The sequence below is a fragment of the Artemia sp. Qi Xiang Cuo genome, chromosome 5 (assembly GCF_049724085.1).
Source record: "Artemia sp. Qi Xiang Cuo chromosome 5, ASM4972408v1, whole genome shotgun sequence".
NCBI lineage: Eukaryota > Metazoa > Arthropoda > Branchiopoda > Anostraca > Artemiidae > Artemia > Artemia sp. Qi Xiang Cuo.
Window position 1 is genome coordinate 44,556,274 of NC_142798.1, and position 27,312 is coordinate 44,583,585.

The following is a 27,312-nucleotide window of genomic DNA, read 5'->3' on the forward strand; positions in this document are numbered from 1 at the left end:
CGAAAATACCTCCCACCCGGAAAATACCCTCCGTGGAAAATGCCCCCAGCGGAAAATACCCCCCAGGAAATACCCCCCCCCCCCGGGGAAAATATCCCCCGGTAAATACACCCCCGTCAAAAATAAGGCTAATTAAATACACCCCCGTAAGGCTTTCCAAATCTGAGAATTTTATTTGAGTTTCATTTTTTTTTATTTCCGTAGAGGGAATAAATTTTGGTATTTGTGTATTATGCGCCACTCACTCAAGTTTACGCTGTGTAAAACTCGAGAACAAACCGGTTTTAATCGTTAGTTTCTTTCATCTTAGCATGAGACAAGTGACAGAATAGATGGAAAATATATAATTCGGGCTATATATTTGCACATAACATATTTGGACAGTTTGAAGTCAGAAAACAATTCTTTCTAGGCGAAGTCACTAAAAAATTACAGATTTCCTGAATTCATGGGAACAACAGATTTCCTGGGAACAATTTTGTTCCCTGAATTCATGGAAAATAACAAAAGTTTTGTTTACTACAAATCATGACTTTTTACTAGATTTCGGGAAATTTACTAGATCCTCCAAATTTACTAGAATTTTTTTTTTTACTAGATCTAGTAAAATCCTACTGACGGTGGCAACTCTGTCAGTGTATCTGCCACCTAACAAGCTAAAAAAGTTTCACTGCGAATGTTCTCTTTTCCCATTGACTTGATATTTAATGGTAAGCGATCATTTTTGTTTATGTCATCATTTCAACCAAAGATCTACATTCTGAAATGGTAAACTAATGTATCCAACCGTACGTAGTAAAACTCTTGGAAATTTATATCAAAGAACTGTTTTATCTTTTTTCTTTTCACAGAGAAATCTACTGAGAAGATAATCACGCCTTTAAAAGCATCGTGTGTTAATAAATGACCCTTAAGGTTATGTTGTCGAAACTTTTAATACTCCGATATGGTATCCGTACTGGGAAATTTCTTAAAAGAGCCGAACGATCTGGGCCATGGGATCTCCACTTAAACTCCACCTCTGACATGATACCTTATCTGGCGACATCTGGGCAAAACAATTACACAAAATCCTACCAGCTTTACATCCAGCGAATGGTCAAACTCCAAGAAACCCATTCTGCCGTTTATCAAGCCCTAGAGAATAGGATGCATGGGATCAGACGTTCTTGTAGATTCTGGGCTGAGCTCTCCATGGATATTGTCCTTGAGCAGGGAGCTCATGCGTAGTCAAAAAACAGCTGGTGGCCTTGTCAATGGTAGTGGTATGTCAAAGGTTAAAAGGTTTTTATGGGGTCTGTCTCGACCAGTCCGTTCTGCACTAAATCATCTGATGAAGGTTGTGTCCCAGGTGTTCTATGGAACTAGTGAACCACATATGGCCGCACCCGAACCGAGATATCTAAGAGACTATAAACACATTCCGATCATTATCTATTTCCTAGAAAAAGGATCACTATTTAACGAGGATTTTCAACCACGAACCATCACCAACCATCTGACAGCCTACGAATCTGCCAACGTTGATTTTGCTAGAAATTTAGGCCTAAAAATCATTGACTCCATGTCTGGAAAGCTGGTCGCTGATTTTGTGGTTCGACGAAAACAACATACAGTTCTAACTACTACAAAGCAGAATCCAGGTCGAGATTGCAAAAGATTGGACCCCACTCTCCAAATTAAGAGGTTCATCATGCTAGCAAAGAGAATCAATCTCACGGAATCTGAGTACTTTCAACACGAACTGTGTTCCTACCCGGCATCACTTTTTGACAGTTCTTGCATGATCCGGTCTCTGAACAAGCCAGAATTTGCCAAAGCTATACCACAGGCTTGCAATCTTTAGGGACGCTCTACTCCCCTTCCTAAAGGCATTCAATATATCATCGACGGTGGAGCTCTTCTGCACAGAGTTTCATGGGCCAAAAACGAACGATACTCCGAAATCCGTGACCATTATGCTGCTTACGTGACCCAAAAGTATCTTTCTACCACTATTATGTTCGACAGCTATGATGGCGAAGTTACCATAAAAAATATGGCCCAGTCGAAGAGAAGTCGTATAATCGTCCGTGAGATCTACTTCACATCAGATATGCAGCTTAAGGGAAAAAAGTATGAGTCCTTGTCCTGCAAGAAAAAGGGTTGTCCGATCAAAGGGCTTCGTCGTAGTACAGGCTCCATGTGATGCAGATGTACCAATTGTGCAAGCTGCTGTTGATTCATCCCGGTATTACGAAACCGCCATCATTGGAGATGATACTGATCTTTTGGTTCTATTGTGTTATCATGGTGACCTATCAAGCACATAAAGAAAGAAAAACGAGCAAAAATGGGGTTTTTATAGGCCAAATGACGATACTGAAAAAACAAAGCGAATATTTCGAGAGGACAAACGCCTCTCTTCTTCAGCGCGAAACGAAACGATGTATCAATAAAAGCCAAAAATTAAAAGAATTAAAACCAACTACCTAACAAACATAAAAGCGACTTATTCGCAAATATCCGCGATTTGCACAAAATCCAAAAAAAAACATGAACTGCCATCGACGGATACCAGCGAGCAACTGACAAATGAAAAGAATCAATTCATTCACTAGAAAAAACAAAACGAACCAGCAATTAAATAAGTTGGAAAACTATGTCGTTTGATTTCGGATTTTAATTAAGGCATTTCTTGCAGACACCCTTTGAGACCTAAGGGGTTGTTCATGTGTTTGATTAGATGACTGGGAAAGTGGTTCAAGGTTTATTTCAGGGATTACTAACGTATTAGCTTCTCTTTTGAGAAAACCGAAATATGACTCGTTTATTCTTAAATCAACGGAATCTCTGTTTAAAGCTAGACCTAAATGTTGGTATTTATAAATTTCAACAGCTTCTCTGTAGTGCTGGACAATACCTTTATCATGCGAAATAAGACTAGCTTGACTAAACAAAATAGTATGGTCTGGTTTTTCAAAAATGTGCTCTGCAAGGGCAGAGTCAAAATTTTCTGGTTTTTTCCGCTTTTTAAGTGTATTATTAATTGAACTAGAATGCTGGGTTAATCTATCTGTTAGTCGCTGATTTGTTCTTCCGATATACCAAAGACCACACGAACAAGGAATTCTGTAGACACCGGAGTTTTCACCTATCGGTATAGGGTCTTTACCTTGATAAATTTGGGACCTGATAGTTTTTCTGGGTCTATAATAAGTGTAAATGTTATTTTTCCTTAAATTTTTTGAAATGTGGTCTGAAATCCCTTTAATGTATGGGAGACCAAGATAAACTGAATTTTCCCTTTGATTTGTGTTTTCTGTGGAACTATCTGATAATCTTTTAATGCGTTTTGTAATTACAGAATTTATTAAACTAATTGGATAACCATTCCCAAATAAAATATCTCTAAGGTGGTTGAGTTCTAAATCCAAGAAACGTGTTGAACAGACTTTCAATGCTCTATCAACTAGAGAAGTGACAACTCCTCTTTTCACAGCAGGAGAATGATTGGAGGAATAACTTAAGTAAGGGTCATTATGTGTGGGTTTTCTATATACACTAAACTCGAAACATGAATCATTTCGGTGCACCAGAACATCTAAGAAAGGAAGATGCCTCTCTATATCTGACTCCTGAGTAAATTTCAGTTTTGAATCCAAGGAGTTGAGCAAGTGAAGAAAAGAACCCAGAAACTCGTCACCATGCTCCCATAAATAAAAAATGTCATCTTTAAAACGAACCCAAAATTCAGGTTTACAAGAACTTTGCAAAATAGCCCTTTCTTCAAGGTCTTCCATGAAAATATCAGCCTGTATTGGAGAAAGGGGGCACCCATGGAGAGCCCATATTTCTGTCTATAAAAAATGCCTCTATAATGGAAATAAAAAGAAGTTTTGTTACAAAGGGCTGTAACCGAAAGAAGTGTCTGATTCGAAAGAGTAGAATTTTCTGATATAGATGGGTTAGAATTAAGTTTTTGCTCCAAAAACAGTTCGGCCTTTTGAGGATCACAATTGGTATACATTGAATCTGTATCAAAACTGCCAATTCTTGTGTTTGGTTTAACCGAAACTTGCTTTACCTTGGAAACAAAATCAGGGGAATTTTTAATATAGGATTTTTGAGCCTGAATTAGTGGGCGAAATATCCCTGATAAGAATTTTCCTATTTTTGCTGTAGGAGAATTAAAAGAAGAAACAATGGGTCGAAGTGGATTACCGGGCTTATGAACTTTAGGAAGACCATAAAAGCGAGGGGACGTGCAACCGCGTGGGTAAAACCTTTTGTACAACTGATCTGTAATTTCACCTTTTCCTTTTAGACAAGACAGCTCTTTTCGGACTTCCTGTTCATATTTTTTGTAGGATCATTAACTAATTGTTCATATGTGTTAGAATCATTTAAAATTTCTTTGATTTTTTTTGTCGTAATCATCTGAATCTAATACAAAAACAGTATTTCCTTCATTTGCTTTCGTAATAATACTGGAATGATATTTTTGTAGTGAGTGTAAGACCAAGTGTTCAGTTTTACTAAATTTTTTTAAATTTCGATTATTAATAGAAGGCGAATCCAACAAAGTTTCAACAAATTGTGCTCTAACCTCAGCAATCTCTCCAATATCCGCACGAGAGTCATGAAAAGCACCCTCTGTGTTCGCGATAATTTCACTATGAGGTATTTTTGAAGGGGTTATCGAAAATTTCAATCCTTTCGATAGAACCTGATTTTGCTCTGTTGTAAGGGGCGTGGAGCTGAGATTTATCACAGCAGGACCAGGAAACGCATTTGGGACAAAAGGTGGATTATTAGAGAGTTTTTCCAACTTTAAACAGTGTAATTTCTCAGAAAGTCTTTGCCTAGAAATCCTAAAATCATGCTGAAAAGAATTTTCAGCAATAGCTTTTATTTGATGAAAATCAGCATAGGAAAGCGTATATAATATTTCTCACTCTAGCCTGAATATATCCTGATTTAACCGGTAGCGCTTGCTTCTGCAGTCACTAATAACATGATTTAAAATACCAAACCCTATACGTTCTGTAAATTGCCGTTCGTTACGTGTGTTTAAGCGAAGTAAAGGTCGCATTGACTTTGGTAAAATACGGTTCATTTTACAATTATGAAGAAGACACTGTTGATTAATCAAATTAGCTTTTTTTCTCACAAGAGATATGAATGTAGTGACAACATTGGTTGAATGCTCCCCATAAGCATGACTAAGATAATTTCTTGAACCAAATTGGCCTGACATCACATAAAAAAAGAAAAACTAGAAAAAATGGGTTTTTTATAGGCCAAATGACGATACTGAAAATACAAAGCGAATATTTCGAGAGGACAAACGCCTCTCTTCTTCAGCGCGAAACGAAACGAAGAATCAATAAAAGCCAAAAATTAAAAGAATTAAAACCAACTACCTAACAACCATAAAAGCGAGTTATTCGCCAATATCCACGATTTTCACAAAATCCAAAAAAACATGAACTGCCATCGACGGATACTAGCGAGCAACTGACAAATAAAAGGAATCAATTCATTCACTTGAAAAAACAAAACGAACCATCAATTAAATAAGTTGGAAAACTATGTCGTTTGATTTCGGATTTTAATTAAGGCATTTCTTGCAGACACCCTTTGAGACCTAAGGGGTTGTTCACGTGTTTGATTAGATGACTGGGAAAGTGGTTCAAGGTTTATTTCAGGGATTACTAACGTATCAGCTTCTCTTTTGAGAAAACCGAAATATGACTCGTTTATTCTTAAATCACCGGAATCTCTGTTTAAAGCTAGACCTAACTGTTGGTATTTATAAATTTCAACAGCTTCTCTGTAGTGCTGGACAATACCTTTATCATGCGAAATAAGACTAGCTTGACTAAACAAAATAGTATGGTCTGGTTTTTCAAAAATGTGCTCTGCAAGGGCAGAGTCAAAATTTTCTGGTTTTTTCCGCTTTTTAAGTGTATTATTAATTGAACTAGAATGCTGGGTTAATCTATCTGTTAGTCGCTGATTTGTTCTTCCGATATACCAAAGACCACACGAACAAGGAATTCTGTAGACCCCGGAGTTTTCACCTATCGGGATAGGATCTTTACCTTGATAAATTTGGGACCTGATAGTTTTTCTGGGTCTATAATAAGTGCAAATGTTATTTTTCCTTAGATTTTTTGAAATGTGGTCTGAAATCCCTGTAATGTATGGGAGACCAAGATAAACTGAATTTTCCCTTTGATTTGTGTTTTCTGTGGAACTATCTGATAATCTTTTAATGCGTTTTGTAATTACAGAATTTATTAAACTAATTGGATAACCATTCCCAAATAAAATATCTCTAAGGTGGTTGAGTTCCAAATCCAAGAAACGTGTTGAACAAACTTTCAATGCTCTATCAACTAGAGAAGTGACAACTCCTCTTTTCACAGCAGGAGAATGATTGGAGGAATAACTTAAGTAACGGTCATTATGTGTGGGTTTTCTATATACACTAAACTCGAATCATGAATCATTTCGGTGCACCAGAACATCTAAGAAAGGAAGACGCCTCTCTATCTCTGATTCCTGAGTAAATTTCAGTTTTGGATCCAAGGAGTTGAGCAAGTGAAGAAAAGAACCCAGAGACTCGTCACCATGCTCCCATAAATAAAAAATGTCATCTTTAAAACGAACCCACAATTCAGGTTTACAAGAACTTTGCAAAATAGCCCTTTCTTCAAGGTCTTCCATGAAAATATCAGCCTGTATTGGAGAAAGGGGGCACCCATGGAGAGCCCATATTTCTGTCTATAAAAAATGCCTCTATAATGGAAATAAAAAGAAGTTTTGTTACAAAGGGCTGTAACCGAAAGAAGTGTCTGATTCGAAAGAGTAGAATTTTTTGATATAGATGGATTAGAGTTAAGTTTTTGCTCCAAAAAAAGTTCGGCCTTTTGAGGATCACAATTGGTATACATTGAATCTGCATCAAAACTACCAATTCTTGTATTTGGTTTAACCGAAACTTGCTTTACCTTGGAAACGAAATAAGCGGAATTTTTAATATAGGATTTTTGAGCCTGAATTAGTGGGCGAAATATCACTGATAAGAATTTTCCTATTTTTGCTGTAGGATAATTAAAAGAAGAGACAATGGGTCGAAGTGAATTACCGGACTTATGAACTTTAGGAAGACCATAAAAGCGAGGGGACGTGCAACCGCGTGGGTAAAACCTTTTGTACAACTGATCTGTAATTTCACCTTTTGCTTTTAGATAAGAAAGCTCTTTACGGACTTCCTGTACAAATTTTTCTGTAGGATCGGTAGCTAATTGTTCATATGTGTTAGAATCATTTAAAATTTCTCTGATTTTTTTGTCGTAATCATCTGAATCTAATACAACAATAGTATTGCCTTTATCGGCTTTCGTAATAATCCTGGAATGATCTTTTTTTAATGCGTGTAAGACCAAGTGTTCATTTTTACTAAAATTTTTTAAATTTCGATTATCAATAGAAGGCGAATCAAACAAAGTTTCAACAAATTTTGCTCTAACCTCAGCAATCTCTCTAATATCCGCACGAGAGTCATGAAAAGCACACTCTGTGTTCTCGATAATTTCACTATGAGGTATTTTCGAAGGGGTTATCGAAAATTTCAATCCTTTCGATAGAACCTGATTTTGCTCTGTTGTAAGGGGCGTGGAGCAAAGATTTATCACAGCAGGACCAGGAAACGCATTTGGGACAAAAGGTGGATTATTAGAGAGTTTTTCCAACTTTAAACGGTGTAATTTCTCAGAAAGTCTTTGTCTAGAAATCCTAAAATCATGCTGAAAAGAATTTTCAGCAATAGCCTTAATTTGATGAAAATCAGCATAAGAAAGCGTACATAATATTTCTCGCTCAAGCCTGAATATATCCTGATTTAACCGGTAGCGCTTGCTTTTGCAGTCACTAATAACATGATTTAAAATACCAAACCCTATACGTTCTGTAAATTGCCGTTCGTTACGTGTGTTTAAGTGAAGTGAAGGTCGCATTGACTTGGGTAAAATAAGGTTCATTTTACAATTATGAAGAAAATACTGTTGATTAATCAAATTAGCTTTTTTCTCACAAGAGATATGAATGTAGTGACAACATCGGTTGAATGCTCCCCATAAGCATGACGAAGATAATTTCTTAAACCACATTGGCCTGACATCACATAAAGAAAGAAAAACGAGCAAAAATGGGGTTTTTATAGGCCAAATGACGATACTGAAAAAACAAAGCGAATATTTCGAGAGGACAAACGCCTCTCTTCTTCAGCGCGAAACGAAACGATGTATCAATAAAAGCCAAATATTAAAAGAATTAAAACCAACTACCTAACAACCATAAAAGCGAGTTATTCGCCAATATCAGCGATTTGCACAAAATTCAAAAAAAACATGATCTTCCATCGACGGATACTAGCAAGCAACTGCAAAATGAAAGGAGGCAATTCATTAACTCGAAAAAACAAAACGAACCATCACTTAAATCAGTTTGAAAACTATTTCATGTTAGTTCGGATTTTAAATAATGCAATTATTTCAGACACCCGGTGTTCCCTAAATGGGTGGTCACGGGTTTGATTATATTTCTTGGTAAGTAGGTCAAATTTTAGTTAAGGGATTAATAACGTATCGGCTTCTCTTTTGAGAAAACCGAAATATGACTCGTTTATTCTTAAATCACCGGAATCTCTGTTTTTTTTTAATCTTTGTTTTTTCAGTATCGTCATTTGGCCTATAAAAACCCCATTTTTGCTCGTTTTTCTTTCTTTATGTGATGTCAGGCCAATGTCAGGAAAGTGGTTCAAGGTTTATTTCAGGGATTACTAACGTATCGGCTTCTCTTTTGAGAAAACCGAAATATGACTCGTTTATTCTTAAATCACCGGAATCTCTGTTTAAAGCTAGACCTTTGTTTTTTCAGTATCATCAAGCCTATCTTTACCTATCCAGAAAAAAACTACTATTTGCACATGAGCCAAAGTCGAACAAAGGTTCTCGAATATGTGATACTCACAAATCGAAAAAGAAGCAGCTAGGCCAAAAAACATGTCATTTGATTCTTTTTTCTCACGCCATATTAGGCTGTGACTTTACTTCAAGGATTCAGAATTTGGGAAAACGCCTTGCTTTGAAGAAGCTAATGACAGATGCCGATTTTCGTACATAAGCTGCAGTTTTCATGCTGAAGTCAGCTTCGAAGGAGCGAGTATGGGTTGCTGGAGAAGACGTATTGCTCATGATATATGGCTCATCAAAAGGGGGAAATCTGAATGAACTTCGCAGGGAAGTTTTTAAAAAGAAGTTGACTACTGCTAGAACGTTCTTCCACCCAGAACAGTTACCACCAACTTCTGATGCGGCTAAATTCCACAGTTACCGTTTTTTTTTTACCAAGTTCAAGTATGGAGTGGAGTTCCTGATTCTGAACTTAAAGCCGAGGAATGGGGTTGGAAAAATAAAGATGACTTCTTGTACACATTAACTACTGACATTCCATCAGCCCCCCGTTTGCTTACCAAAACCGTGAAGTGCTTCTGTCAACTGAAATACGGTTCAGTGGGATATAACGAACTTAAAAACGGCTTACCCTACAATGCAGGTCGTGAAACGTGTTCAGGTACAGTTCTCTACACCCATCCGCATTTCAATAGTTGAATCAATGTGGACAACATTAACGCTTAAATATCTCATTCAAAAAATAAGTATTGAATACTAGTCGGAGTTTGATTCTGTCTTTCAAATGTTCATGAAGTTGATTTGATAATTTTATCAGTTGTGAAGACTAGTCAGTGTGTTGGAATTGATTATTCTAAGAGGGATTTTAAATGTCGGCCGCTGAAAACTAGTTTCGTAGATGATTTTCCTTTTCTAATATTTTTAATGTTAGAATAAACATCTGGCAATCACTTTGTTTTAGGCCGACCGATCAGGTGATGGAGCCAGTGATGATCAGATTCAGGCTAACTAATGTTCAGATCTCAAAACCGACAAATTAGCCAGCGAAAGATGGTCTGGTAAAAAAAAGAATTAGGGGTCACGACGACGAGAAGCGTAAAAATCTCATATTGATGATTACTATTTTATATACCGTAGACCAAATTTGACTCCATTTTCTCACTCATCTCGTCTTTTTACGTCGGAATAATAGTTCAGTTCAAGAAAAATGCACAATTACCGGAACTTAATTTTTTTTTTGTTTGGAAAGTCAGAAAACTGACACGATGCGAAAAAAAACAACTAGTTTTGCGTCGACCTAGAATTAGCAACTTTGGACACGTAGTCAAGCTTATTTTCTTCTACATCATGGTGTAAAATCACTTCAGTTGCAGTTTGTTTTTACCAACAATTAACGAATTGATGGACAATAAGTGCTAAAAAAAACATGAAAATCACACCATAAGAATCAGCGTATCAGAAAACCATACTGTAGAGGTATGAAGCTCCTATCTGCAAAAATGTGGAATTTTGTATTTTTTGCCAGAAGAAAAATCACAGATGTGTGTTTTTTTTTTACTTTTTTTCCAGGGGTGATCGTATCGACCTAGAATATCGCAGGAGGGCTTATTTGAAAGGAAATTACAAGTTTGAATGCCCTTTTTAAGTGGCAAGTAAATGGAGGGTAACTAGGTCCCCTCCCACGCTCATTCTTTTCCCATAGTCACCCGATCAAAATTTTGAGTTAGCCATTTTTTCAGCATAGTCGAAAAATATAATAACTATGTATTTGAGGATGACTTAATCCCCCACAGTCCCCGGGGGAAGGGCTGCAGACTATGAACTTTGCCCAATGTTTACATATAGTATTGGTTATTGGGAAGTACACTGTAAAAAAAAAAAAAAAAAAAAAAAAAAAAAAAAAAAAAAAAAAAAAATCCAACAAAATGTTTTGCTCGAATTCAAACAAGTAAAAAAAATCCAATTTTTTTGTTGGTATTATGCCTTGCTTATTGAATTCAAACAATTAAATACAATCCAATTTTTCTGTTGAAACTGTGACTTGCTTATTGAATTCTAACAAATTATTGAAATTATCAAGATTTATGCACTTTTCAGTAGAAAAGAAAATGTAATTTCCGACCCAAACAGGTTATATTAATCAAAATGGTTTGGAGTTCAACTGTTGAATGAAATTTCTTGAATATCATATTGAATTTGACTATGGTGCCATTTAAAAATAATTTATGTACAAATGTTCTTATGAGCATGCATAATTTTATGTACAAACTTTTTTAGCTTATAATGAATATTTTGGAGCAATGGAAGAATATCATATGAATGTTATCACTTATGGCCTATGGAATAGTTACAGTATATTAATAATAAATGAGCAACAATCTTTTTTGACCTTTTCTATAACATGAAAGACTGGACCTAATAAATGTTAATATCATACCTTGCGGGATTATTTCTGTAGTATGATTACTTGGGTTTTTCTAGAAACCGACGATTCCACTAAACTTCATGATGAGTGGAAAATTCGGCCTCTGAGCAGGAGAAAGACCTGTTCATGCTTATATCAGAAACTGGTCATTGAGGACAATTTCTGGCAGCTGTTAGAACATTCAACTCCTTTATTGTTCAACCTGTTTGTAGGCCTAATAAATTGAACAACGATAGTGATGCAAATCCAATTAAAGAACAGGGAATCCAACAAAAAAAGATGGAAAGTCAATAAGGATCTTAAAATCTAACATGTTGTGTTTGAAAATTCAATTTGGTTACGGGAATCCAACATTTTTGTTTCTCAACCGATTGGATATTCAATAATGACAATGGAATTCCAAAATGGTCTCTAATATTCAATTTAAGCTGATGAGATTCCATTTTTTGTTGAATCTCCAACAGTTTATTTTTACAGTGTATAAAGACGTTTTCAGGGGGGATATTTCTGGTAGTAGGGGGGGGTCTGGGGTTACATCGGAGAATCTTTCCACGGAGGAAGTTTTTATGGGGGAAGGGAAATTGCTGTGAAGGGGGCGCTGGATTTCCCAGCAATATTTAAAAAAAAACGATTAGAAATTAAATTTAAAAAATACATGTTTTTCAACTGAAAGTAAGGAGCAACATCAAAACTTAAAACGAACAGAAATCATTACGTATATGATTGGGTTCGTCCCTAGTAAAACCTCGCTCTTTACGCTAAACACTAAAATTTTTTTTTAGATTCAACAATAATTGTTTTTAATATTTATCAACGGCAAAATGGGAATTTCAACAGCTTAAGAGACCATTTTGGAATTCCATTATCATTATTGAATATCCAATCTGTTCAGAAACAAAAATGTTGGATTCCCATACCCGAATTGAATTTTCAAACACAACATGTTGGATTTTAAGATCCTTATTGGATTTTCTTGTTGTTTGTTGGATTTCACGTTCTTTAATTGGATTTCCATTATTATCTTTCTTCAATTTATTAGGGCTACAATCTTTTCAAACAATAAACTATTTGGATCTTCTAACAGCTGTCAGGAATGGTCATCAATGACCAGTTTCAAATACTAGCCTGAACACGTCCCTCTCCCAGGGCTTCCACTATCCCCGAATTTTCGGGGATTTCCCCGAAAATCTATGTGTCTCCCCGAGAAAAGATTTGGCTCCCCGAATCCCTGAAATTTCTCCGATAATCACCCAATCACGGTGTCACCCCTAGTGACTATCCATAGCAAACATTACTTTACATAGCATAATTTTTCACTACTATCTTGTTCGTTAATTTTCATCTCCTTTGTTACTTTGCATAAAAACCAGACCGATACAATTTAAGTATAGACGGTTCTTCATTTGTTTACAAAAATATCATTTTCCTGCATTTAGATTAAACCATTTCGAATGCAGAGTTCCAAATGATATAAGATTCTTACATTTACATATTTCGTGGTCAAAATAATCTTGACAAAATTAGTCAAGAATTATGCTTAACGTTGTTTAACAGAACGCTCAGTTGGATTTTGGGTTTAGAAATTGAACTTCTAAAGAAGGAAATTTGTTTTGAAAGTTGAATCATAAGTTTAAATTTTGTTTTCTTTTGCTATTTTTGGTTATGGACATACTGTATTAATGTTTAATACTTAATTATTGAACGCATAATATATTGAAGGAATTAATCTTTTTGCCAGGAATTCTTACCATTTTAATTGTTGTTTCATTTGGTGTGTAAAATTTAAGTTCTTCTCTTTTTTATCTGATAATTGTATTTGTCATACCACCTTTTATCCTCAAACGTGTTCACCTAGCACTCTCCTCACGATTATTATTCTGGTCCCTTCAGCCGTGTAATATTTTCACTGGGCGTAATATGTTAAACTGCAGTTTTAGGATCTTTTTACGGTCTTGCAAAGCTGTTAGTTAGGCGAAGGAAATGAAAATTTTAAAGGAAATTAAAAGGCTAATTCTGAGATAAAACAAAGGAATTTAAAGAAATTGCGGTACAATTAATTTGTTCTTGAGAACTATCTCTAAATACAATCTTCCTACCATAAGAAATGAACCACCCCCTCCCCCTCCTAATAAGGCAAAATTTAGCTATAGACTATATACAAGGTGGGGAATAAGGGATTTAAACGGAAGTGACCCCAAAAATAATCCATAAGAAAATTTCCACTACAGCTTAAAGTAAAAATTTTGTTATTTGGCTCATATTATTTTTTGTCAATTTTTATGTTATTTTCGGATTTATTTATCACGAACTGTTGGTTAATAATGCCAAATAATGTTAGTGTGAAGAAGTAGAACTTTTATATGAGTTGTAGCCTATAGCTATCATGTCCAGACATTAGATGGGCTGATATAAAACTGAGACTGCAATAAGTACTATATTTGGAACATGGATGGTTGCAGGGTTGTTGGGAGGGGTGGGGGTTAATCAGTGACTATATATTAATTATGAGGTACTCAAAAGAAAGGAAAGAAAAGTAGAAACAAACAATGAAAAAAATATATGTGTCGAGCGGGCGTTTTCCGCAGGGGGGATTAGTATTTTTCGCGCGGGGGGACTTTCCGAGGGGGGGGGGGGTGTTTCCGTTTTTTGCCGTGGGGGGATTTTTCCGGGTGGAGGGGGTAACCACCTAAAACCTTAGAATCAGCATGAAAAACCAATAATGTGTCAGTTGACGTCAAAATTTCCTTTTTAATTTAAGTTTAAATTTACATGTTTAATTTAGTTCTTATTTGTTTTAAGTTTTAATGTTGTCCCATTTTTATAGGTTGAATTTTGTCTATTTAATTTATCTATCTAGAAACCGCAAACAATATTTGTTTTGAAATATTATTAATGAATTACTGAGATTAATGACTTAATGACAAACTGCTGCTGGTATTTATAGTTCACTATTTTTTTTTAATTTGAATACAATTTTGAAGTTTTTGCCGCAATATCAGCAATAAGCGTTTTCAGCTGCGGTTTCCAATCCCGTGCTCTGGCTCTAAAACCTACTCTGTAAAAGGCTTTATTTACCACGCGGATTCATAACCCTACTTGAGCCTGAAAACGAAGCCAAAACCAATTTTGGCTCTCAAAGTTTCGCAACGAAACACCATTTTTTTCGAAAATTCCCCGAATCCCGAAGACTTGTCGCCGAAAACTCCACAAATTCCTAAGACTTGTCCACGAATTTTAAGATTAGAAAGTGGAAGCTCTGCCTTCTTCTGCTCAGAGGCAGACTTTTCCACTCATCATAAAATTTAGTGGAATCATCAGTTTCCAGCGATGCCCAAGTAATCATACTACAGAAAAATCCCTTAAAGTATGACATTAACATTTAATAAGTCCCAATTTGTGTTTATGTAAAGGCCAAAAAAGATTGTCTGCCTTTTGTTTATACATTGTAACTATTCCATAAGCCAATAGTGATTAAAAAATTCATATGATATTCTTCCATTGCTCCAAAATATTTATTATAAGCTAAAAATGTTTGTACATAAATTTATGCATGCTCATAAGAACATTTGTACATAAATTCACTTTAAATGGCACCATAGTCAAATTCAATACGATATTCTTGAAATTTTAACCTACTGTTGAAATCCAAACCATTTTGATTAATATTACCTATTTGCGAAAAAAAATACATTTTTTTCTACTGAAAAGTGTATAAATCTTAATAATTTAAATAAATCGTTGGAATTCAATAAGCAAGTCACAATTTCAACAGAAAAATTTGATTTTTATATACTGGTTTGAATTTTGTAAGTAAGTCACAATTCCAACAGAAAAATTGGATTTTTTTTTACTCTTCTGAATTTGCGCAAAACATATTGTTGGAAATCATTTTTTTTACAGTTAAGTTTTTTTAGTACTTTCATAAGAGTTATTCTCAAAGAATTGGAAAAAAATTTGAACTTTAACGTAAAGTGTGAGGTATTGACTAGGGGACGAACCCTCTAATATACCTAATGAAAATATACGAATATAGAAATTCGTTACGTAAGTTAATTCGTAAGTTACGTATATTTATTACTAATAAAAACGTTCGTAAACAAAATTAAAAGCTCTAGTGCCTTTTTTAAGTAATTGGAGGGAAACTAGGCCCCCTCCTCCTCCCCTTTTTCTCAAAATCGTCCGATCAAAATTTTGAGAAAGTCATTTAGTAAAAAAAGTAAAATTAATATGCAAATTTCTTTTTAATTATTCATGCACGGTGAGCCAAATTCAAAACCTGCATTAATTCAAAAACGTTGATAAATTAAATAAAAAACAAGTTTTTTTTAACTGAAAGTTAGGAGTGACATTAAAATGTAAAATGAACAGAAATTATTCCGTATATGAAAGGGGCTGTCCCCTCCTCAACGCCTCGCTCTTAACGCTAAAGTTTGAGTCTTTCTCACAACTCTTTTTTTAAAACAACAAAAAACTTTAGTATAAAGAGCGAGGCATTGAGGAGGGGACAGTCCCTTTCATATATAGAATAATTCCTGTTCGTTTTAAGTTTTGATGTCGCTTCTTACTTTAAGTTAAAAAAAAAACTTGTTTTTTTTATTTAATATCACTTAAAAAGCGACCCATACTTGGTAAATCTTCTTGGTGGACTGGAATTTCACTTCGTCCGCTATTTGAGAATATAGGCTGAGTCTCTCTAAATTGATTAAAGACAACATCTTCTATCCCATAAGTTTTTTTTTTGAGGGGGGGGGGGTAGAGGCTTTTCTATTTGAGTGAAAATGTATTCATCTAGCTCATGTTGAAAACCGGCAATAAGGAGATCTATATTCCCTGTATCTTTATTTCGCTCATTATAATGACATCTATAAACCTCTTGTAAATCTATTTGATTTAAAGGGTCATCTGAATCACTTTAAAATTCTCTAAATAAGAACATACTGACACAGAACATCTTTACTGTATAACCATTCGACAAAAAAAGGAAACCATACCGTCGTTTTGAGAAAGAATCACCTTTGTTTGGTTCCTTGGTTATTATTTTTTTACTTCTTCATTTTTTGCCGAACATCATGTGTAGCCAGTGTAGCCTCTGAATTTCGTCGCCCATCGACCCAAAACCAGTCAATTTATGTTCTTGCCGTTCCCTGCATGTTGTCTTTAACAAGATTATGCTTAATTCATACACTATAAAAATAAATTTGATTTCCAACAAAATGTTTTGCTTGAATTCAAACAGGTAAAAAAATCCAATTTTTCTGTTGGAATTGTGACTTGCTTATTGAATTCAAACTAGTCAAGAAAAAAAAATCCAATTTTTCTGTTGAAACTCTGACTTGCTTTTGAATTCCAACAAATTATTAAGATTTATGCACTTTTCAGTAGAAAAAATGTAATCTTCTACGCAAATAGGTTATATTAATCAAAATGGTTTGGATTTCAACAGTAGATTGAAATTTCTTGAATATCATATTGAATCTGACTTGGTGCCATTTAAAGTGAATTTATGTACAAATGTTCTTATGAGCATGCATAAATTTATGTACAAACATTTTTAGCTTATAATCAATATTTTGGAGCAATGAAAAAATTATTATATGAATTTTGTAATCACTTGTGGCTTATGTAATAGTGACAGTGTATTAATAATTTTTGTAGTATGCTTACTTGGGTTTCGCTGGAAACCAACGGTTCCACTAAACTGTATCACTAGGTTCACACAGATGTTCACACAGGAGCGAAATTCGCCCGTCGCCGTAATTTAGTTGCCAACTTTGGCAATTTTAGTTGCTTCGTCAAGCAACTACCCAGAGTTGAAAAAATCCAACTTTTATGGGGCAACTGAGCGATTTTTCGAGCAATTTTTTCAAAACAACAGTAACGATGGGAGAAACCAATGAAAACGATCAAACTGAGAAGTTAATTATGGCTTATGGAAATTATTATGGTTAATTATGGAAATTATGGTTAATTATGGAAAGAAGTAAAACATCATTCTGATCCATTTCAACCACGCTCTTTTAATTTTGAATATTTTGCGGGTAAAAGTTGGACGACGTAAAAATCCTGTGTGAAGATAACGGCGACTAAAATTGCTCATCGATGCAATAGACGAATATTGCCTATCGCAGCAACTGCTTCTGTGTGAACCTAGAGTATGATGAGTGGAAACTTCTGCCTCTGAGCAGGATAAGGACCTGTTTGGGCTTGTATCTGAAACTGGTCATTGATGACCATTCCTGGCAGCTGTTAGAACATCCAACTAGTTTATTATTCGACAAGATTGTAGGCCTAATAAATTGAACAGTGATATTAATGGAAATCCAATTAAAGAACAGGAAATCTAACAAACAAGATGGCAATACAATAAGTATCTTAAAATCCAACATGTTGTGTTTGATTATTCAATTTGGGTGCAGGAATCCAACATTTTTTGTTTCTCAACAAATTTGATATTCAATAATGATCATGTAATTCCAAAATTGTCTCTATATTCAATTTCAGCAGTTGAAATTCACATTTTGTCGTAAATCTTACAAACGCTTTTTTTTGGATACCAAACAATTTTTTTTACAGTATAGCACAGTTTTTATTTTACTATTAAGATACAATGGTTTCCTTTGCTGGATGTCGTGCTTGGGATTTTATTAACACTCGATGGTTAATTCTTAATGTTGCGTCATTGTACGTTGTAATCGTGCATTTACGAGGATGTCCAAGAATTCATACATGTATCACAAGCTTTCCAAACGCTATTTCTCATATTTTCGACAAGATATTTATCCATTAAGTCACAATTCTTGTCTTCCTTTTAAACACGCTCTGTTGATCTGGAAAATTTTGTCATCCATCAGCCCGAAAAAGGAATTGTCTAGCTTCTTGATTGCATATCAATATGACAAGCAAAGGGAGGAAAAACGGTGTCACGACACAACACTAGACAGAAGTAAGCTGGCGCATTACATGGAGAATCCAGCTATCCTCTGCAAAATTACAAATAACGATAACCAAGTGAAAGGTGATGATTTCCAAAATTAAGGCTGATTGAAAATGTCGACGAAGTATTTAAATGTTGTCTGGTATATAGCAATAGTAAATATAAATGAGTACTAATAAAACAAGAAATTACTAGAAATAAGGGCGGGAAATAGACTGCCCTCTTCCCAAATTTCCTAAAACCTGGAGTGCCTTTTGCTCTCTACTGAAAACAATACTTATTTTCAACGTGTCGCATATTGTGGTAACTTGGAGTTTCCGTTGATCCTGCAGACGACTGTAAAAAGGACAATAAGGCAGTTATGTAAATATGTAAATGAAGCGTATGATGCAAGCAAATAGCTCTGGTTGGCTGTAATCGAAAATCTTAGACTTTGAGTTCTAGAATCTAGAACTGGCTGCTTAGCTGTAACTTGTCTAGCCAAGCACCAAATTTTACTTGTGAACGGTAGTTGTTAGACATTGATGTCTGGCAAGACACATGTCTAAACATGGAATTCTAGCTAGACACGCATGTGAACGCCGCTTAAGTGTCTCAAATCATCTGTAAAGTGATTAATTTATTACTTTTTTAATTTTCTAGACACCACTATGCGTTTTGGGTGTTTCTAGGCGCCTTGATGTCGTTGATTTGCTTGAGAAAAGGGTGAAGTCACGGTTCTCTCATAGGCAGTTGCTCGTTACGCCAATGAAGTCTGTTAATGAAGTAGTTGAAGCTGCCAAACAAATGTTATTTTCATCATCAGGCCATTTGTAAGTTAAACTGTTTTTCTTTTCGCTATGATGTATTTAATATTAATGAACTATAAAACATGGTTGATAATTTTGAAATTTGTAAGGTTCCTAGAAAGGATTATAATCCTTTAGGTAATTTGGTTCGATGTTTTTGTAAGTCACCTTTAAATTGAAAAGCTCCTTTCCTTCTCCAGGAAACTAAAAAGGTTTGGGAAAACGAATAAAAAAAAAATAAGTTAAGAAAAGAAAAAAACGCAATAATTAAATAGAATGAAAGATCTTCAAGTTGGCAGTTTACCGTAAACATGAGTTAAACCTAAATCTAATTTGCACACAGATTTTTGTGTGGTCCGTATCGACAAAAAAAAAAACAAAAACAAAAAAAAACTGTACGAAAGTTTTAAATCAACGTTCGTACTGTTTTAATCAACGTGAAAAAAAACTGTACGAATTAGTGTTTCTAACAGTTTCTGGGCTTAGCCGTATTAACATATAATACGCATTCACAAATATTAAGTTATATTGGTGCAAAACAAGAAAATTTACAATTTGTTGACGTAACCAGACTCGTGAAATTGAGTAGAAATAATAATAATACTAAAACAAATAGAAAAAAATCACGTAGCCAAATTTTCGCCTAAAGTAACATCGATCAACTGATATCCTGATACATGGTACATTGTAAAATTATTAATAAATATTAAGATGATGTTATATACTTAACTGAATTCCCACAGGAAAGAAGGAATTCTTAATATTTTGCCTGCTAGTCTTCACGGGGAGTAATTGATTTCCTCCAAGAACGTATAAAAAAAATCTTGTTGAAAAAGCTTTCGCGGCATGAACATATGAGTAATTAGGCTTAAAAAGTATATTTATGAAGTAATCCCCCCCCCCCCAAAGAAACTTTGTAATTACCACGAAAGTATAATCGAGTTACACGTATTATCAGTATTGGGAAGTTAATTAAGTATTTGTACCTTAAGTGCTGCTTAAGCAGACATTCCAAGTATTTTGATTCTATTTTTATAAAACCTCTTTGAAGTAGTTATTATTTACTGCTTAAGCAATAAATTAACTCCGTGCTTGGAGTTGGAAGTGCCAAGTTCTTTTTAGGAATATTCTAATTACCTTTTTATACCTGATGATCGCTTACTTAGTAACGAGTGTGTTGTCCCCTATATATTGTTACTAGTTTGATTTTTTGGCTTCATCGAATAGAATGAATTATCATCCAAAGCTGGGCAGTGGTACCCAGCTTTAAATGTTGATTAAATTATTGGTATTATTACCATTGTTTTCCGTATTTTTTGGACCTAAAAATATGTAAGATGTGCGAGTGGACCATGGCACTATCAGTGAAATTTCTCTTTTGATTAATGACTAAACTTTTTTAGAGACACAGAAGAGTAAATTTTTTCGTAGGTCTGGAAGTGCTGCCATCTACTGCTACAGTCGATTTCTGTTTCTGATTGTAGTTGAGTTTTATGTTTGATTTTCTGTGTTGGGTCTTTCCCACCAAATTCGAAAATAAGTCAGGCTGGTCGACGTTCGACTAGAAGGATTGCACTTTTCTCCGAAACACTATTGTCAGCGCAGCCAACCAAAAATTATGCTGAACTTCGCGGTGTCCTACATCATAAATATTTTATTTTTTTCTGATTTCATATAGAACTGATTGTTGTAATAGCTTGGAAGATGTTTTTTAATGCAAATATTTCCCCAATCCCATGTGGGTTTGAACAAAAATTTCGGGATCGGGCGAAAATTTTAATCAGAATGGTCGAAAGGTCCAACAAATCTGCACTCAGTGATGCTTCGTCCTTGCCAAGTACATGGCGCGGGATTTGGAATCCTTTGTCCGAAGGGTGAGGATTTGGTGTCGCCAGTTGTTTGGTTTGGGACGGGGGTAAATGGTGTGACTCTGCAAGCACAGCCAGAGTGGACCCCGCTCTAAATGTGTACCTGGATAAATCTGGGGAAGGTAAATAGGAAGGGTGTGTGGAAGCACAGGATGGCTGGCTTCCATCCCCCCATTGTACGTCCTGGCTGAAAGGCCTTGAGACGGAGATGAGCGCCGCCGGTTCGGTCTTTAAGAAGTCTAGTGTTGTATCATTTACTATTCTTTTTTACTCAATGACGCTAAATCGTGCAAAAATCCCATATAAAACAAAAGCTCCTCATTTACATTTAACTAAAAGAATAAAACTTGTGAATTTTTTGATAAGACGATGAAAAATTAAAATAAAAACATAAAAAACGTTTTAATACAAAAATAATAATAAAAGTCCAAATATTTCTGCTTTACATCTGGATATCGATGGAAGAAAAGGGAAAAAATTAGCATAAGCAAAACATAGAAAGAAAAACAATAACAAAACGATATAAAAAAATAAGAAAAAATAAAAGGAAAAAACAATACATTTAAACAAAATCTAATATGGTAGGGAAACCAAAGCACAAAACTCTAAGTAACAAAGCAAGATATCTGCCATGTTGGTTTTGGTTTAAATTTTAGTTTTTCTATTTTGCTTTTGTTGTTTTTTTTTCTATAACGTTTTATTGTTGTTTTTCTTTATGTGTTTTGTATAGACTAGCTCTTTTCTTCTTCTTTTTTTTTCTGTTGATAAAGGCTTCCCGGTGAGAAGCCGAAATGTTCGGACTTGTATTTAGTTTTTATTAAGTGTGTGTTTCTTTTTACTGTGCTATTACAATTTTTACCTTTTCTAATCATAAACGTCTAAAAACTCTTTATATAAAGACTTCAGTATAAAAGTTTCATGCCAATTTGACAAAAAAATTGGCTTATTGGCTTATTTGACAAAATATTGGCTTATTTACAAAAAAATTGGCTTATTTTTGGTGTATTTGTGCTTTTTGATATTTTTTTTTTTGCATTGCGGTCCCCTAAACTCAGGGACTTGCGGTAGAGTTTCAAGACGTCAGAAAAAAAATTGTGGCCAACTATTGTTTATATATATATATATATATATATATATATATATATATATATATATATATATATATATATATATACATATATCATAGGCGTAGAGTTTCAGTTTCTCCGGGGGAGGGGGCAGCCCTTGCACCAAAAACAAAGCAACATAAAAGCTGTGTTTGCCTTAGAGAAGATGTGGGTCAGATGGAACGGGTATTTTTACATGTTGTTTATCTCGTAAGTCTCTTAAATTCACAATATAGTTTTGGGTTAGAAGTTTAGGAAGTTTTTTTTTTTATCGGAGATGAGGTAAAGAAAAAATGTTGTTTGTGTCTGAACAAAAATCCGAACTATAACATCGAGACTCTTCCAGCAAGAATAAAAGCAAAACTTTAAAATTTTAACTCTGTATCAAAGGCTTTTTTGGCCTTCTTCTGAAAATAGCTAGATGGTTTTAGCATAAGATTAAAATTGCCATATGAATAGAATCTTGCAGTTAATTTGCGAAATATTTCTGTTTAGACTGAACCTGTCCCAATGTGCCAAAATTTCCCCTCGAATTTAAGCCGTGAATAATTGGTACTCACTAATGCTACGGGTCGGTCGGATACAAAGAGTTCCTTCATTTCTAAGTTCTAACGCATGCTACATCTAATGGGAGAGTGAAAACGTATTCGTCCGAACTTGAGCTCGCTTGATGCACTCGTCTGTGAGTTTGTCGAAGTCTACGCTTTCTAGGACTTCCCTTTGCACTGACAAAACAGCTAAATGATTCAGTCTTTCCCGGGTTATGGTTGACCGAAGATATGTTTTTAGCCTTCGAAGGCCTGAAAACGATCTTTCCGAAGTACAGTTTGAAACTGGCATACACAACACTATCCTAATTAACTTCACCATCTGGTGAGCAACTTTGGCAAGGGAATCATTTTCTTTTAAAAAACTGAAAACAACATCACATTTCTGGATCTCCTTTTTGTTCGCTTTAGCTTGATCAAGGAGTATGTCTCGGTGCAGCTGCAACTGGGCGTAGTCCTCAAAATCGTCTTTATAGAGGTTTTGAACGTACGAGACGTCAGACACATTTATGACGAACTCTTCTACTTTAGAGAGATGTTGATTTGTTTGGCTTGGTTCAAATCTTGTAGTCAAGCCCATCAGTATGCATTTGATAGCTTCATAGAAAACATGGCGATAAGTATCTTCAGGCTTAGATGGATGGTAATGAGCACCGCTTCCATTAAAACGACTAGGAACTTTGCGTTTTCTCGGGAGCTTTGGTTCATTAAGACTCAGAATGTTTGCACACGAGACAGCTGCCTCCCATAGCAGTTTAAAGCGATGTTCATTCCTCATACCTTTCAAGACCTTACGGGGGCAATCAATTATTTCCTCTATCTCTCTGAAGTGGGCCTGCGCTCTTTGAAGTGCAGTATTGGAGTCTAATACTGCAGTAAAGATAATGCAAAGAATTTCTAGCTTGAATAATGTATCAAAGTTGGTAAAGGTCTCAAGTAATCCATCAGGTTCGGCTGTCTGTTTACGGTTTTCTGGGTGGTTGCTGAAGTCCTCAAGCCAGTGCATTATTTCGGAGTAATTGCTAGTGATTGCCGTGATAGAGGGCTTTCTTAAGATCCACCTAGATGGACAGAATGGTCGAAGTGCCACCCCTTCATCCAGATTTACGCTGTTGAAACTTGACAATCTTTTCGGGGAACCTCTAACAAAAGCGATAAATTTCTGTACAATGTTCATAACATTCCTCGTATTGATGTTGGTTTCCACCGCATCCTGAGCAACGAGGTTCAAACTGTGAGCACGGCAATGTACATATAAGGCTCTTCCCTCCTGGGCTTTCACCAGAGACTTTAAACCCCTTTCGCTCCTAGACATGTTAACAGCGCCGTTGTAGCAGTGTCCACGACAATTTTGTAACGAAAGACCGAAACGACAGAAGACATCCATCAAGCACTTAAATACTGTTTCACTCTTTGTGTTTTCAGTTACATAAAATCCAAAAAACCGTTTCGCTTATGTCGAGGTTGTCATCAACAGTTCTAAGACAAACGGAAATCTGTTAAACATCAGCCGTTTCGTCAAGCATCACTCCAAAATATTTGTACCTTTTCACTTGATCTATGAGGAGTCTAAGCGTAGCATGGCACATATCCTCTAATATTTCATTTTGAATGTCAGGTGACAACCACTTGTACTTTTCTGGTCTGACAAGCCACTTTTCTAAAACTGGAACATCATTTGCCCTTAGTTCAAGAAGGCGTCAGAAGTTCGAAGACTCTTCTTACTTACCTCTTATAGGTATTCCTTGTGAGGCAAGGTACTTCAAAGACGAGAATATGAGCTTCAGAGCTTTGAGAGTCATGCGATTCTCGCTTGTGTTGTGCACTTAGCTGTTGACTCACGTTATTACCGCGGTACAAAGAGTCTGTAGTTGTGATAGCTGCTTTGTGAAATCCCGAAGCTTCGTGCGACTTAAAGCGATCGAGTGCCTTTTTCCAGTTGCTCAACCCTTTCATTACGAATGTTTCAAAGGAGTCTTTATCGCGAGAAGTCTTTGGAAGGGACATTTTCATATTCACTGCTTCTGTCCAGACTTTACACACATCACCGTTCTTAGTCGTGTCGAGTCGTAACCATTGGTACTTTCCAGTCCAGCTAGCTTGAAATGTTCTGCCCTTCGTAGTACTATTACTACCGACATCGCTGACACTGACTGTATCAGCTACACTAGACACCTTGCTACTACTAGGGCTGCCTTGGTCATTTGCTTTCTCATTTACATCACTAGCTCGAACATTTCCACTAAAACTACAAGTACTCGGTTGTTCGTTTATCTGTCTTGTTTCAGTACCAACATGTGGTTCCCATCGGTAAACTCGGTTCTTTCTTTAGAGTTCTTAGCAAAAAATAGTGTTCTAATCTTTTCATTGTTAAAGTTTTCGCCTCTGTTTCTTTCACAACAGTCTGTTCAAGTTAAAAATGACCATTGAGCCAGTGTTGCCACTCGACCGGCACCGCTCCGTGGAGTCGGCCTTGTCAAATTGCGGCATTTCCGCGGCATCCTTGAACCAAAATGCGGTAAAAACCGCGGCATGCCCGAAATTCTCGGAAAAGCTGTGTTTTGTATTTTTGAGAGAGAAAGGGTGAAAATATCGCTTTAATATGAATGTTGATTCAGTGTCAAGTGAAGTGTGGTGAAGATCTGTCATAAGTTTGAGAAAACACATGCTGTCTATCCTTCTTTTCAGCGGTCAAAGGTAAGTATGGTCAGCTCAGTCCGTGAACACACATTTGTCGTTCATCGTTTTCGTCAAGCACGCAAAAGTGGTAAAAGTGCAGAGGTACCACAGCAGGGAATGTCCACGGTGGGAAAACCGTATAAATGTGAAGTGAATAGTGAAGAAATTAAGAGCAATTTTCCCTTGGGCCTTCAAGCCTATCCAATAGAATAATTGATGGGTAACTAGATTCTCGTATCTCAACCTTTTTCGATTAATGTTAGTGAAAATCAATATCAAAAGCTTCAAGAAGGAACATTCAGATAAATAATACAAGACAAACGAACAAGATTAATTTCAGACAGACAACACAAGATAAACAGACAAGATTAGTTCGAATCAAACTTGTCAGATATGTCACAAACAATATCATTGGCAAGACTATACACAATGCTGTGGTTGCAAACGTTGCAGTCACTAGAACGAGCCTTAACATTCACTGTGAGCAGACACCTGGCTAGGGTAGTCTCTAGCTCTAGCAGTGACTTACCCGAATCAAGCCCTCCTTTAAAATTGCGCTTAAGGCCACGCTTTGTTTTCAGTGTTGCCGAAAGAGTCACTGCACTCAGTCGGTTTCGCTTATCAGTTTTCACTTCCTTGAGCAAACTGAAGAGACGTTCGGCAATAACGTTTGAGAAAGGGAGTGAGAAAAAGTACTGAACCATTTTCTCGACATTTGGGAGCATCCGACTACCATTTGGTGACTTTGTTTGCAAGGTGTGGCGAAAATAAACGACAATATCCAAGTCATCTACGTCAGGGAGATCGACAGTACTAGGTAGAGCTACACTCGGTATAGACCGCCATTCCTGTTCTAGGTTTGCTTTATTCCAAAGCGCAGAATCGTAGTAGTCGAAGAACTGACGAAGACTGGGAACTTTCAGTTCATAACTAGAGCTTGGGGTAAGCAAGTGTACCAGGTCGTAGATCTTTTCAGAGAATGGAAAACGGTCAAGAATTTGTTGAACAGCTTCGACGTAGAAATCCGTCGCGGAGCGACGAATTCGGAGACTTTCGTCTGGTCTATTCAATCAGCAAGTCTTCAGAAACTGAATAGGGTAGACCGTACTCAACAAGATATGTCACCAGTTTTACCTAAACAAGAGCTACTCTTTCGATTTTTGAATCGTAAGAAAAATGAAGACTCAATAGTATGGTCTTAGAAAAATAAGTTATCATGACTTTTTTATTTTCTTCCTGAGCTGTGGTCTGTTTGTGCCGTTTTGTGTCGTGTTTCCCTTTTTTACAAACGAAATCCTTTTTGCAGTAAAGACAGTGAGCTAAATATCCATTGTTATGACCAGTCAGCACCTTTCCTTTTCATAACCTTTCATTAAAGTCAGCTTCTCTTTCCCACTCAGTTTTGTATCTCTGGTCTGCCCTTTTCTTTATAATCTTCGGTTTTTTATTGGAGGGTTCACTGTTGTCCGAGTCTTTATTACCGTCCTAATATTCCTGATCGATTTCTGTCAATTCTGCCATTATGTTGTAACATGTTTGGTCTATAAACAAGAGAAATGTTTAGCTATTATGCCCTTTTTTTCATGGATTGACTTGCTGGTGAAAGAAACGAACCTGCATTAGTTTAATTTCTTCAAGCGCGAGCCTGCTGAGAACCCTTTGGTCTTTTCGGATAAATCCTTCGCCGGGAATCCGGCTGAAGTTGGAAATTTGGCAGAAGTAAGGCATGAAGTTTTGATCAGTTTCATCAAAGCAGATATGACGTCGAATCACAGTAGATACGACGTAAACACACATATGTTGCGTTTTTGCTGATACCCCTGTTACCACGGTAACTGCGGATTTGTAGTTAGTCGTTCTTCAGTTACTGTGATATCTGATATGTAAAAATGTTCAAGAAGTCTGGTGAAGACTGGATCTAGCGAGGACAAAACCCAATGTCTGGATTAGATATTGAATTTTTGGGATCCCATAGAACCTTTGGTCTTGTTTTTCACTTTC

At 35.9% G+C, this 27,312-nt stretch overlaps 1 protein-coding gene across 1 annotated transcript in view; it reads left to right on the top strand.

Annotated features, from left to right (window-relative positions):
- Orc4 (origin recognition complex subunit 4) overlaps positions 1-27,312 on the top strand; it is a 365,469-nt gene that overhangs the window by 67,053 nt on the left and 271,104 nt on the right. Inside the window, exon 5 of the mRNA XM_089088865.1 lies at positions 18,965-19,134. Coding sequence (XP_088944991.1) covers positions 18,965-19,134 — 170 coding nt within the window. The remainder of the gene's footprint in view (positions 1-18,964; positions 19,135-27,312) is intronic.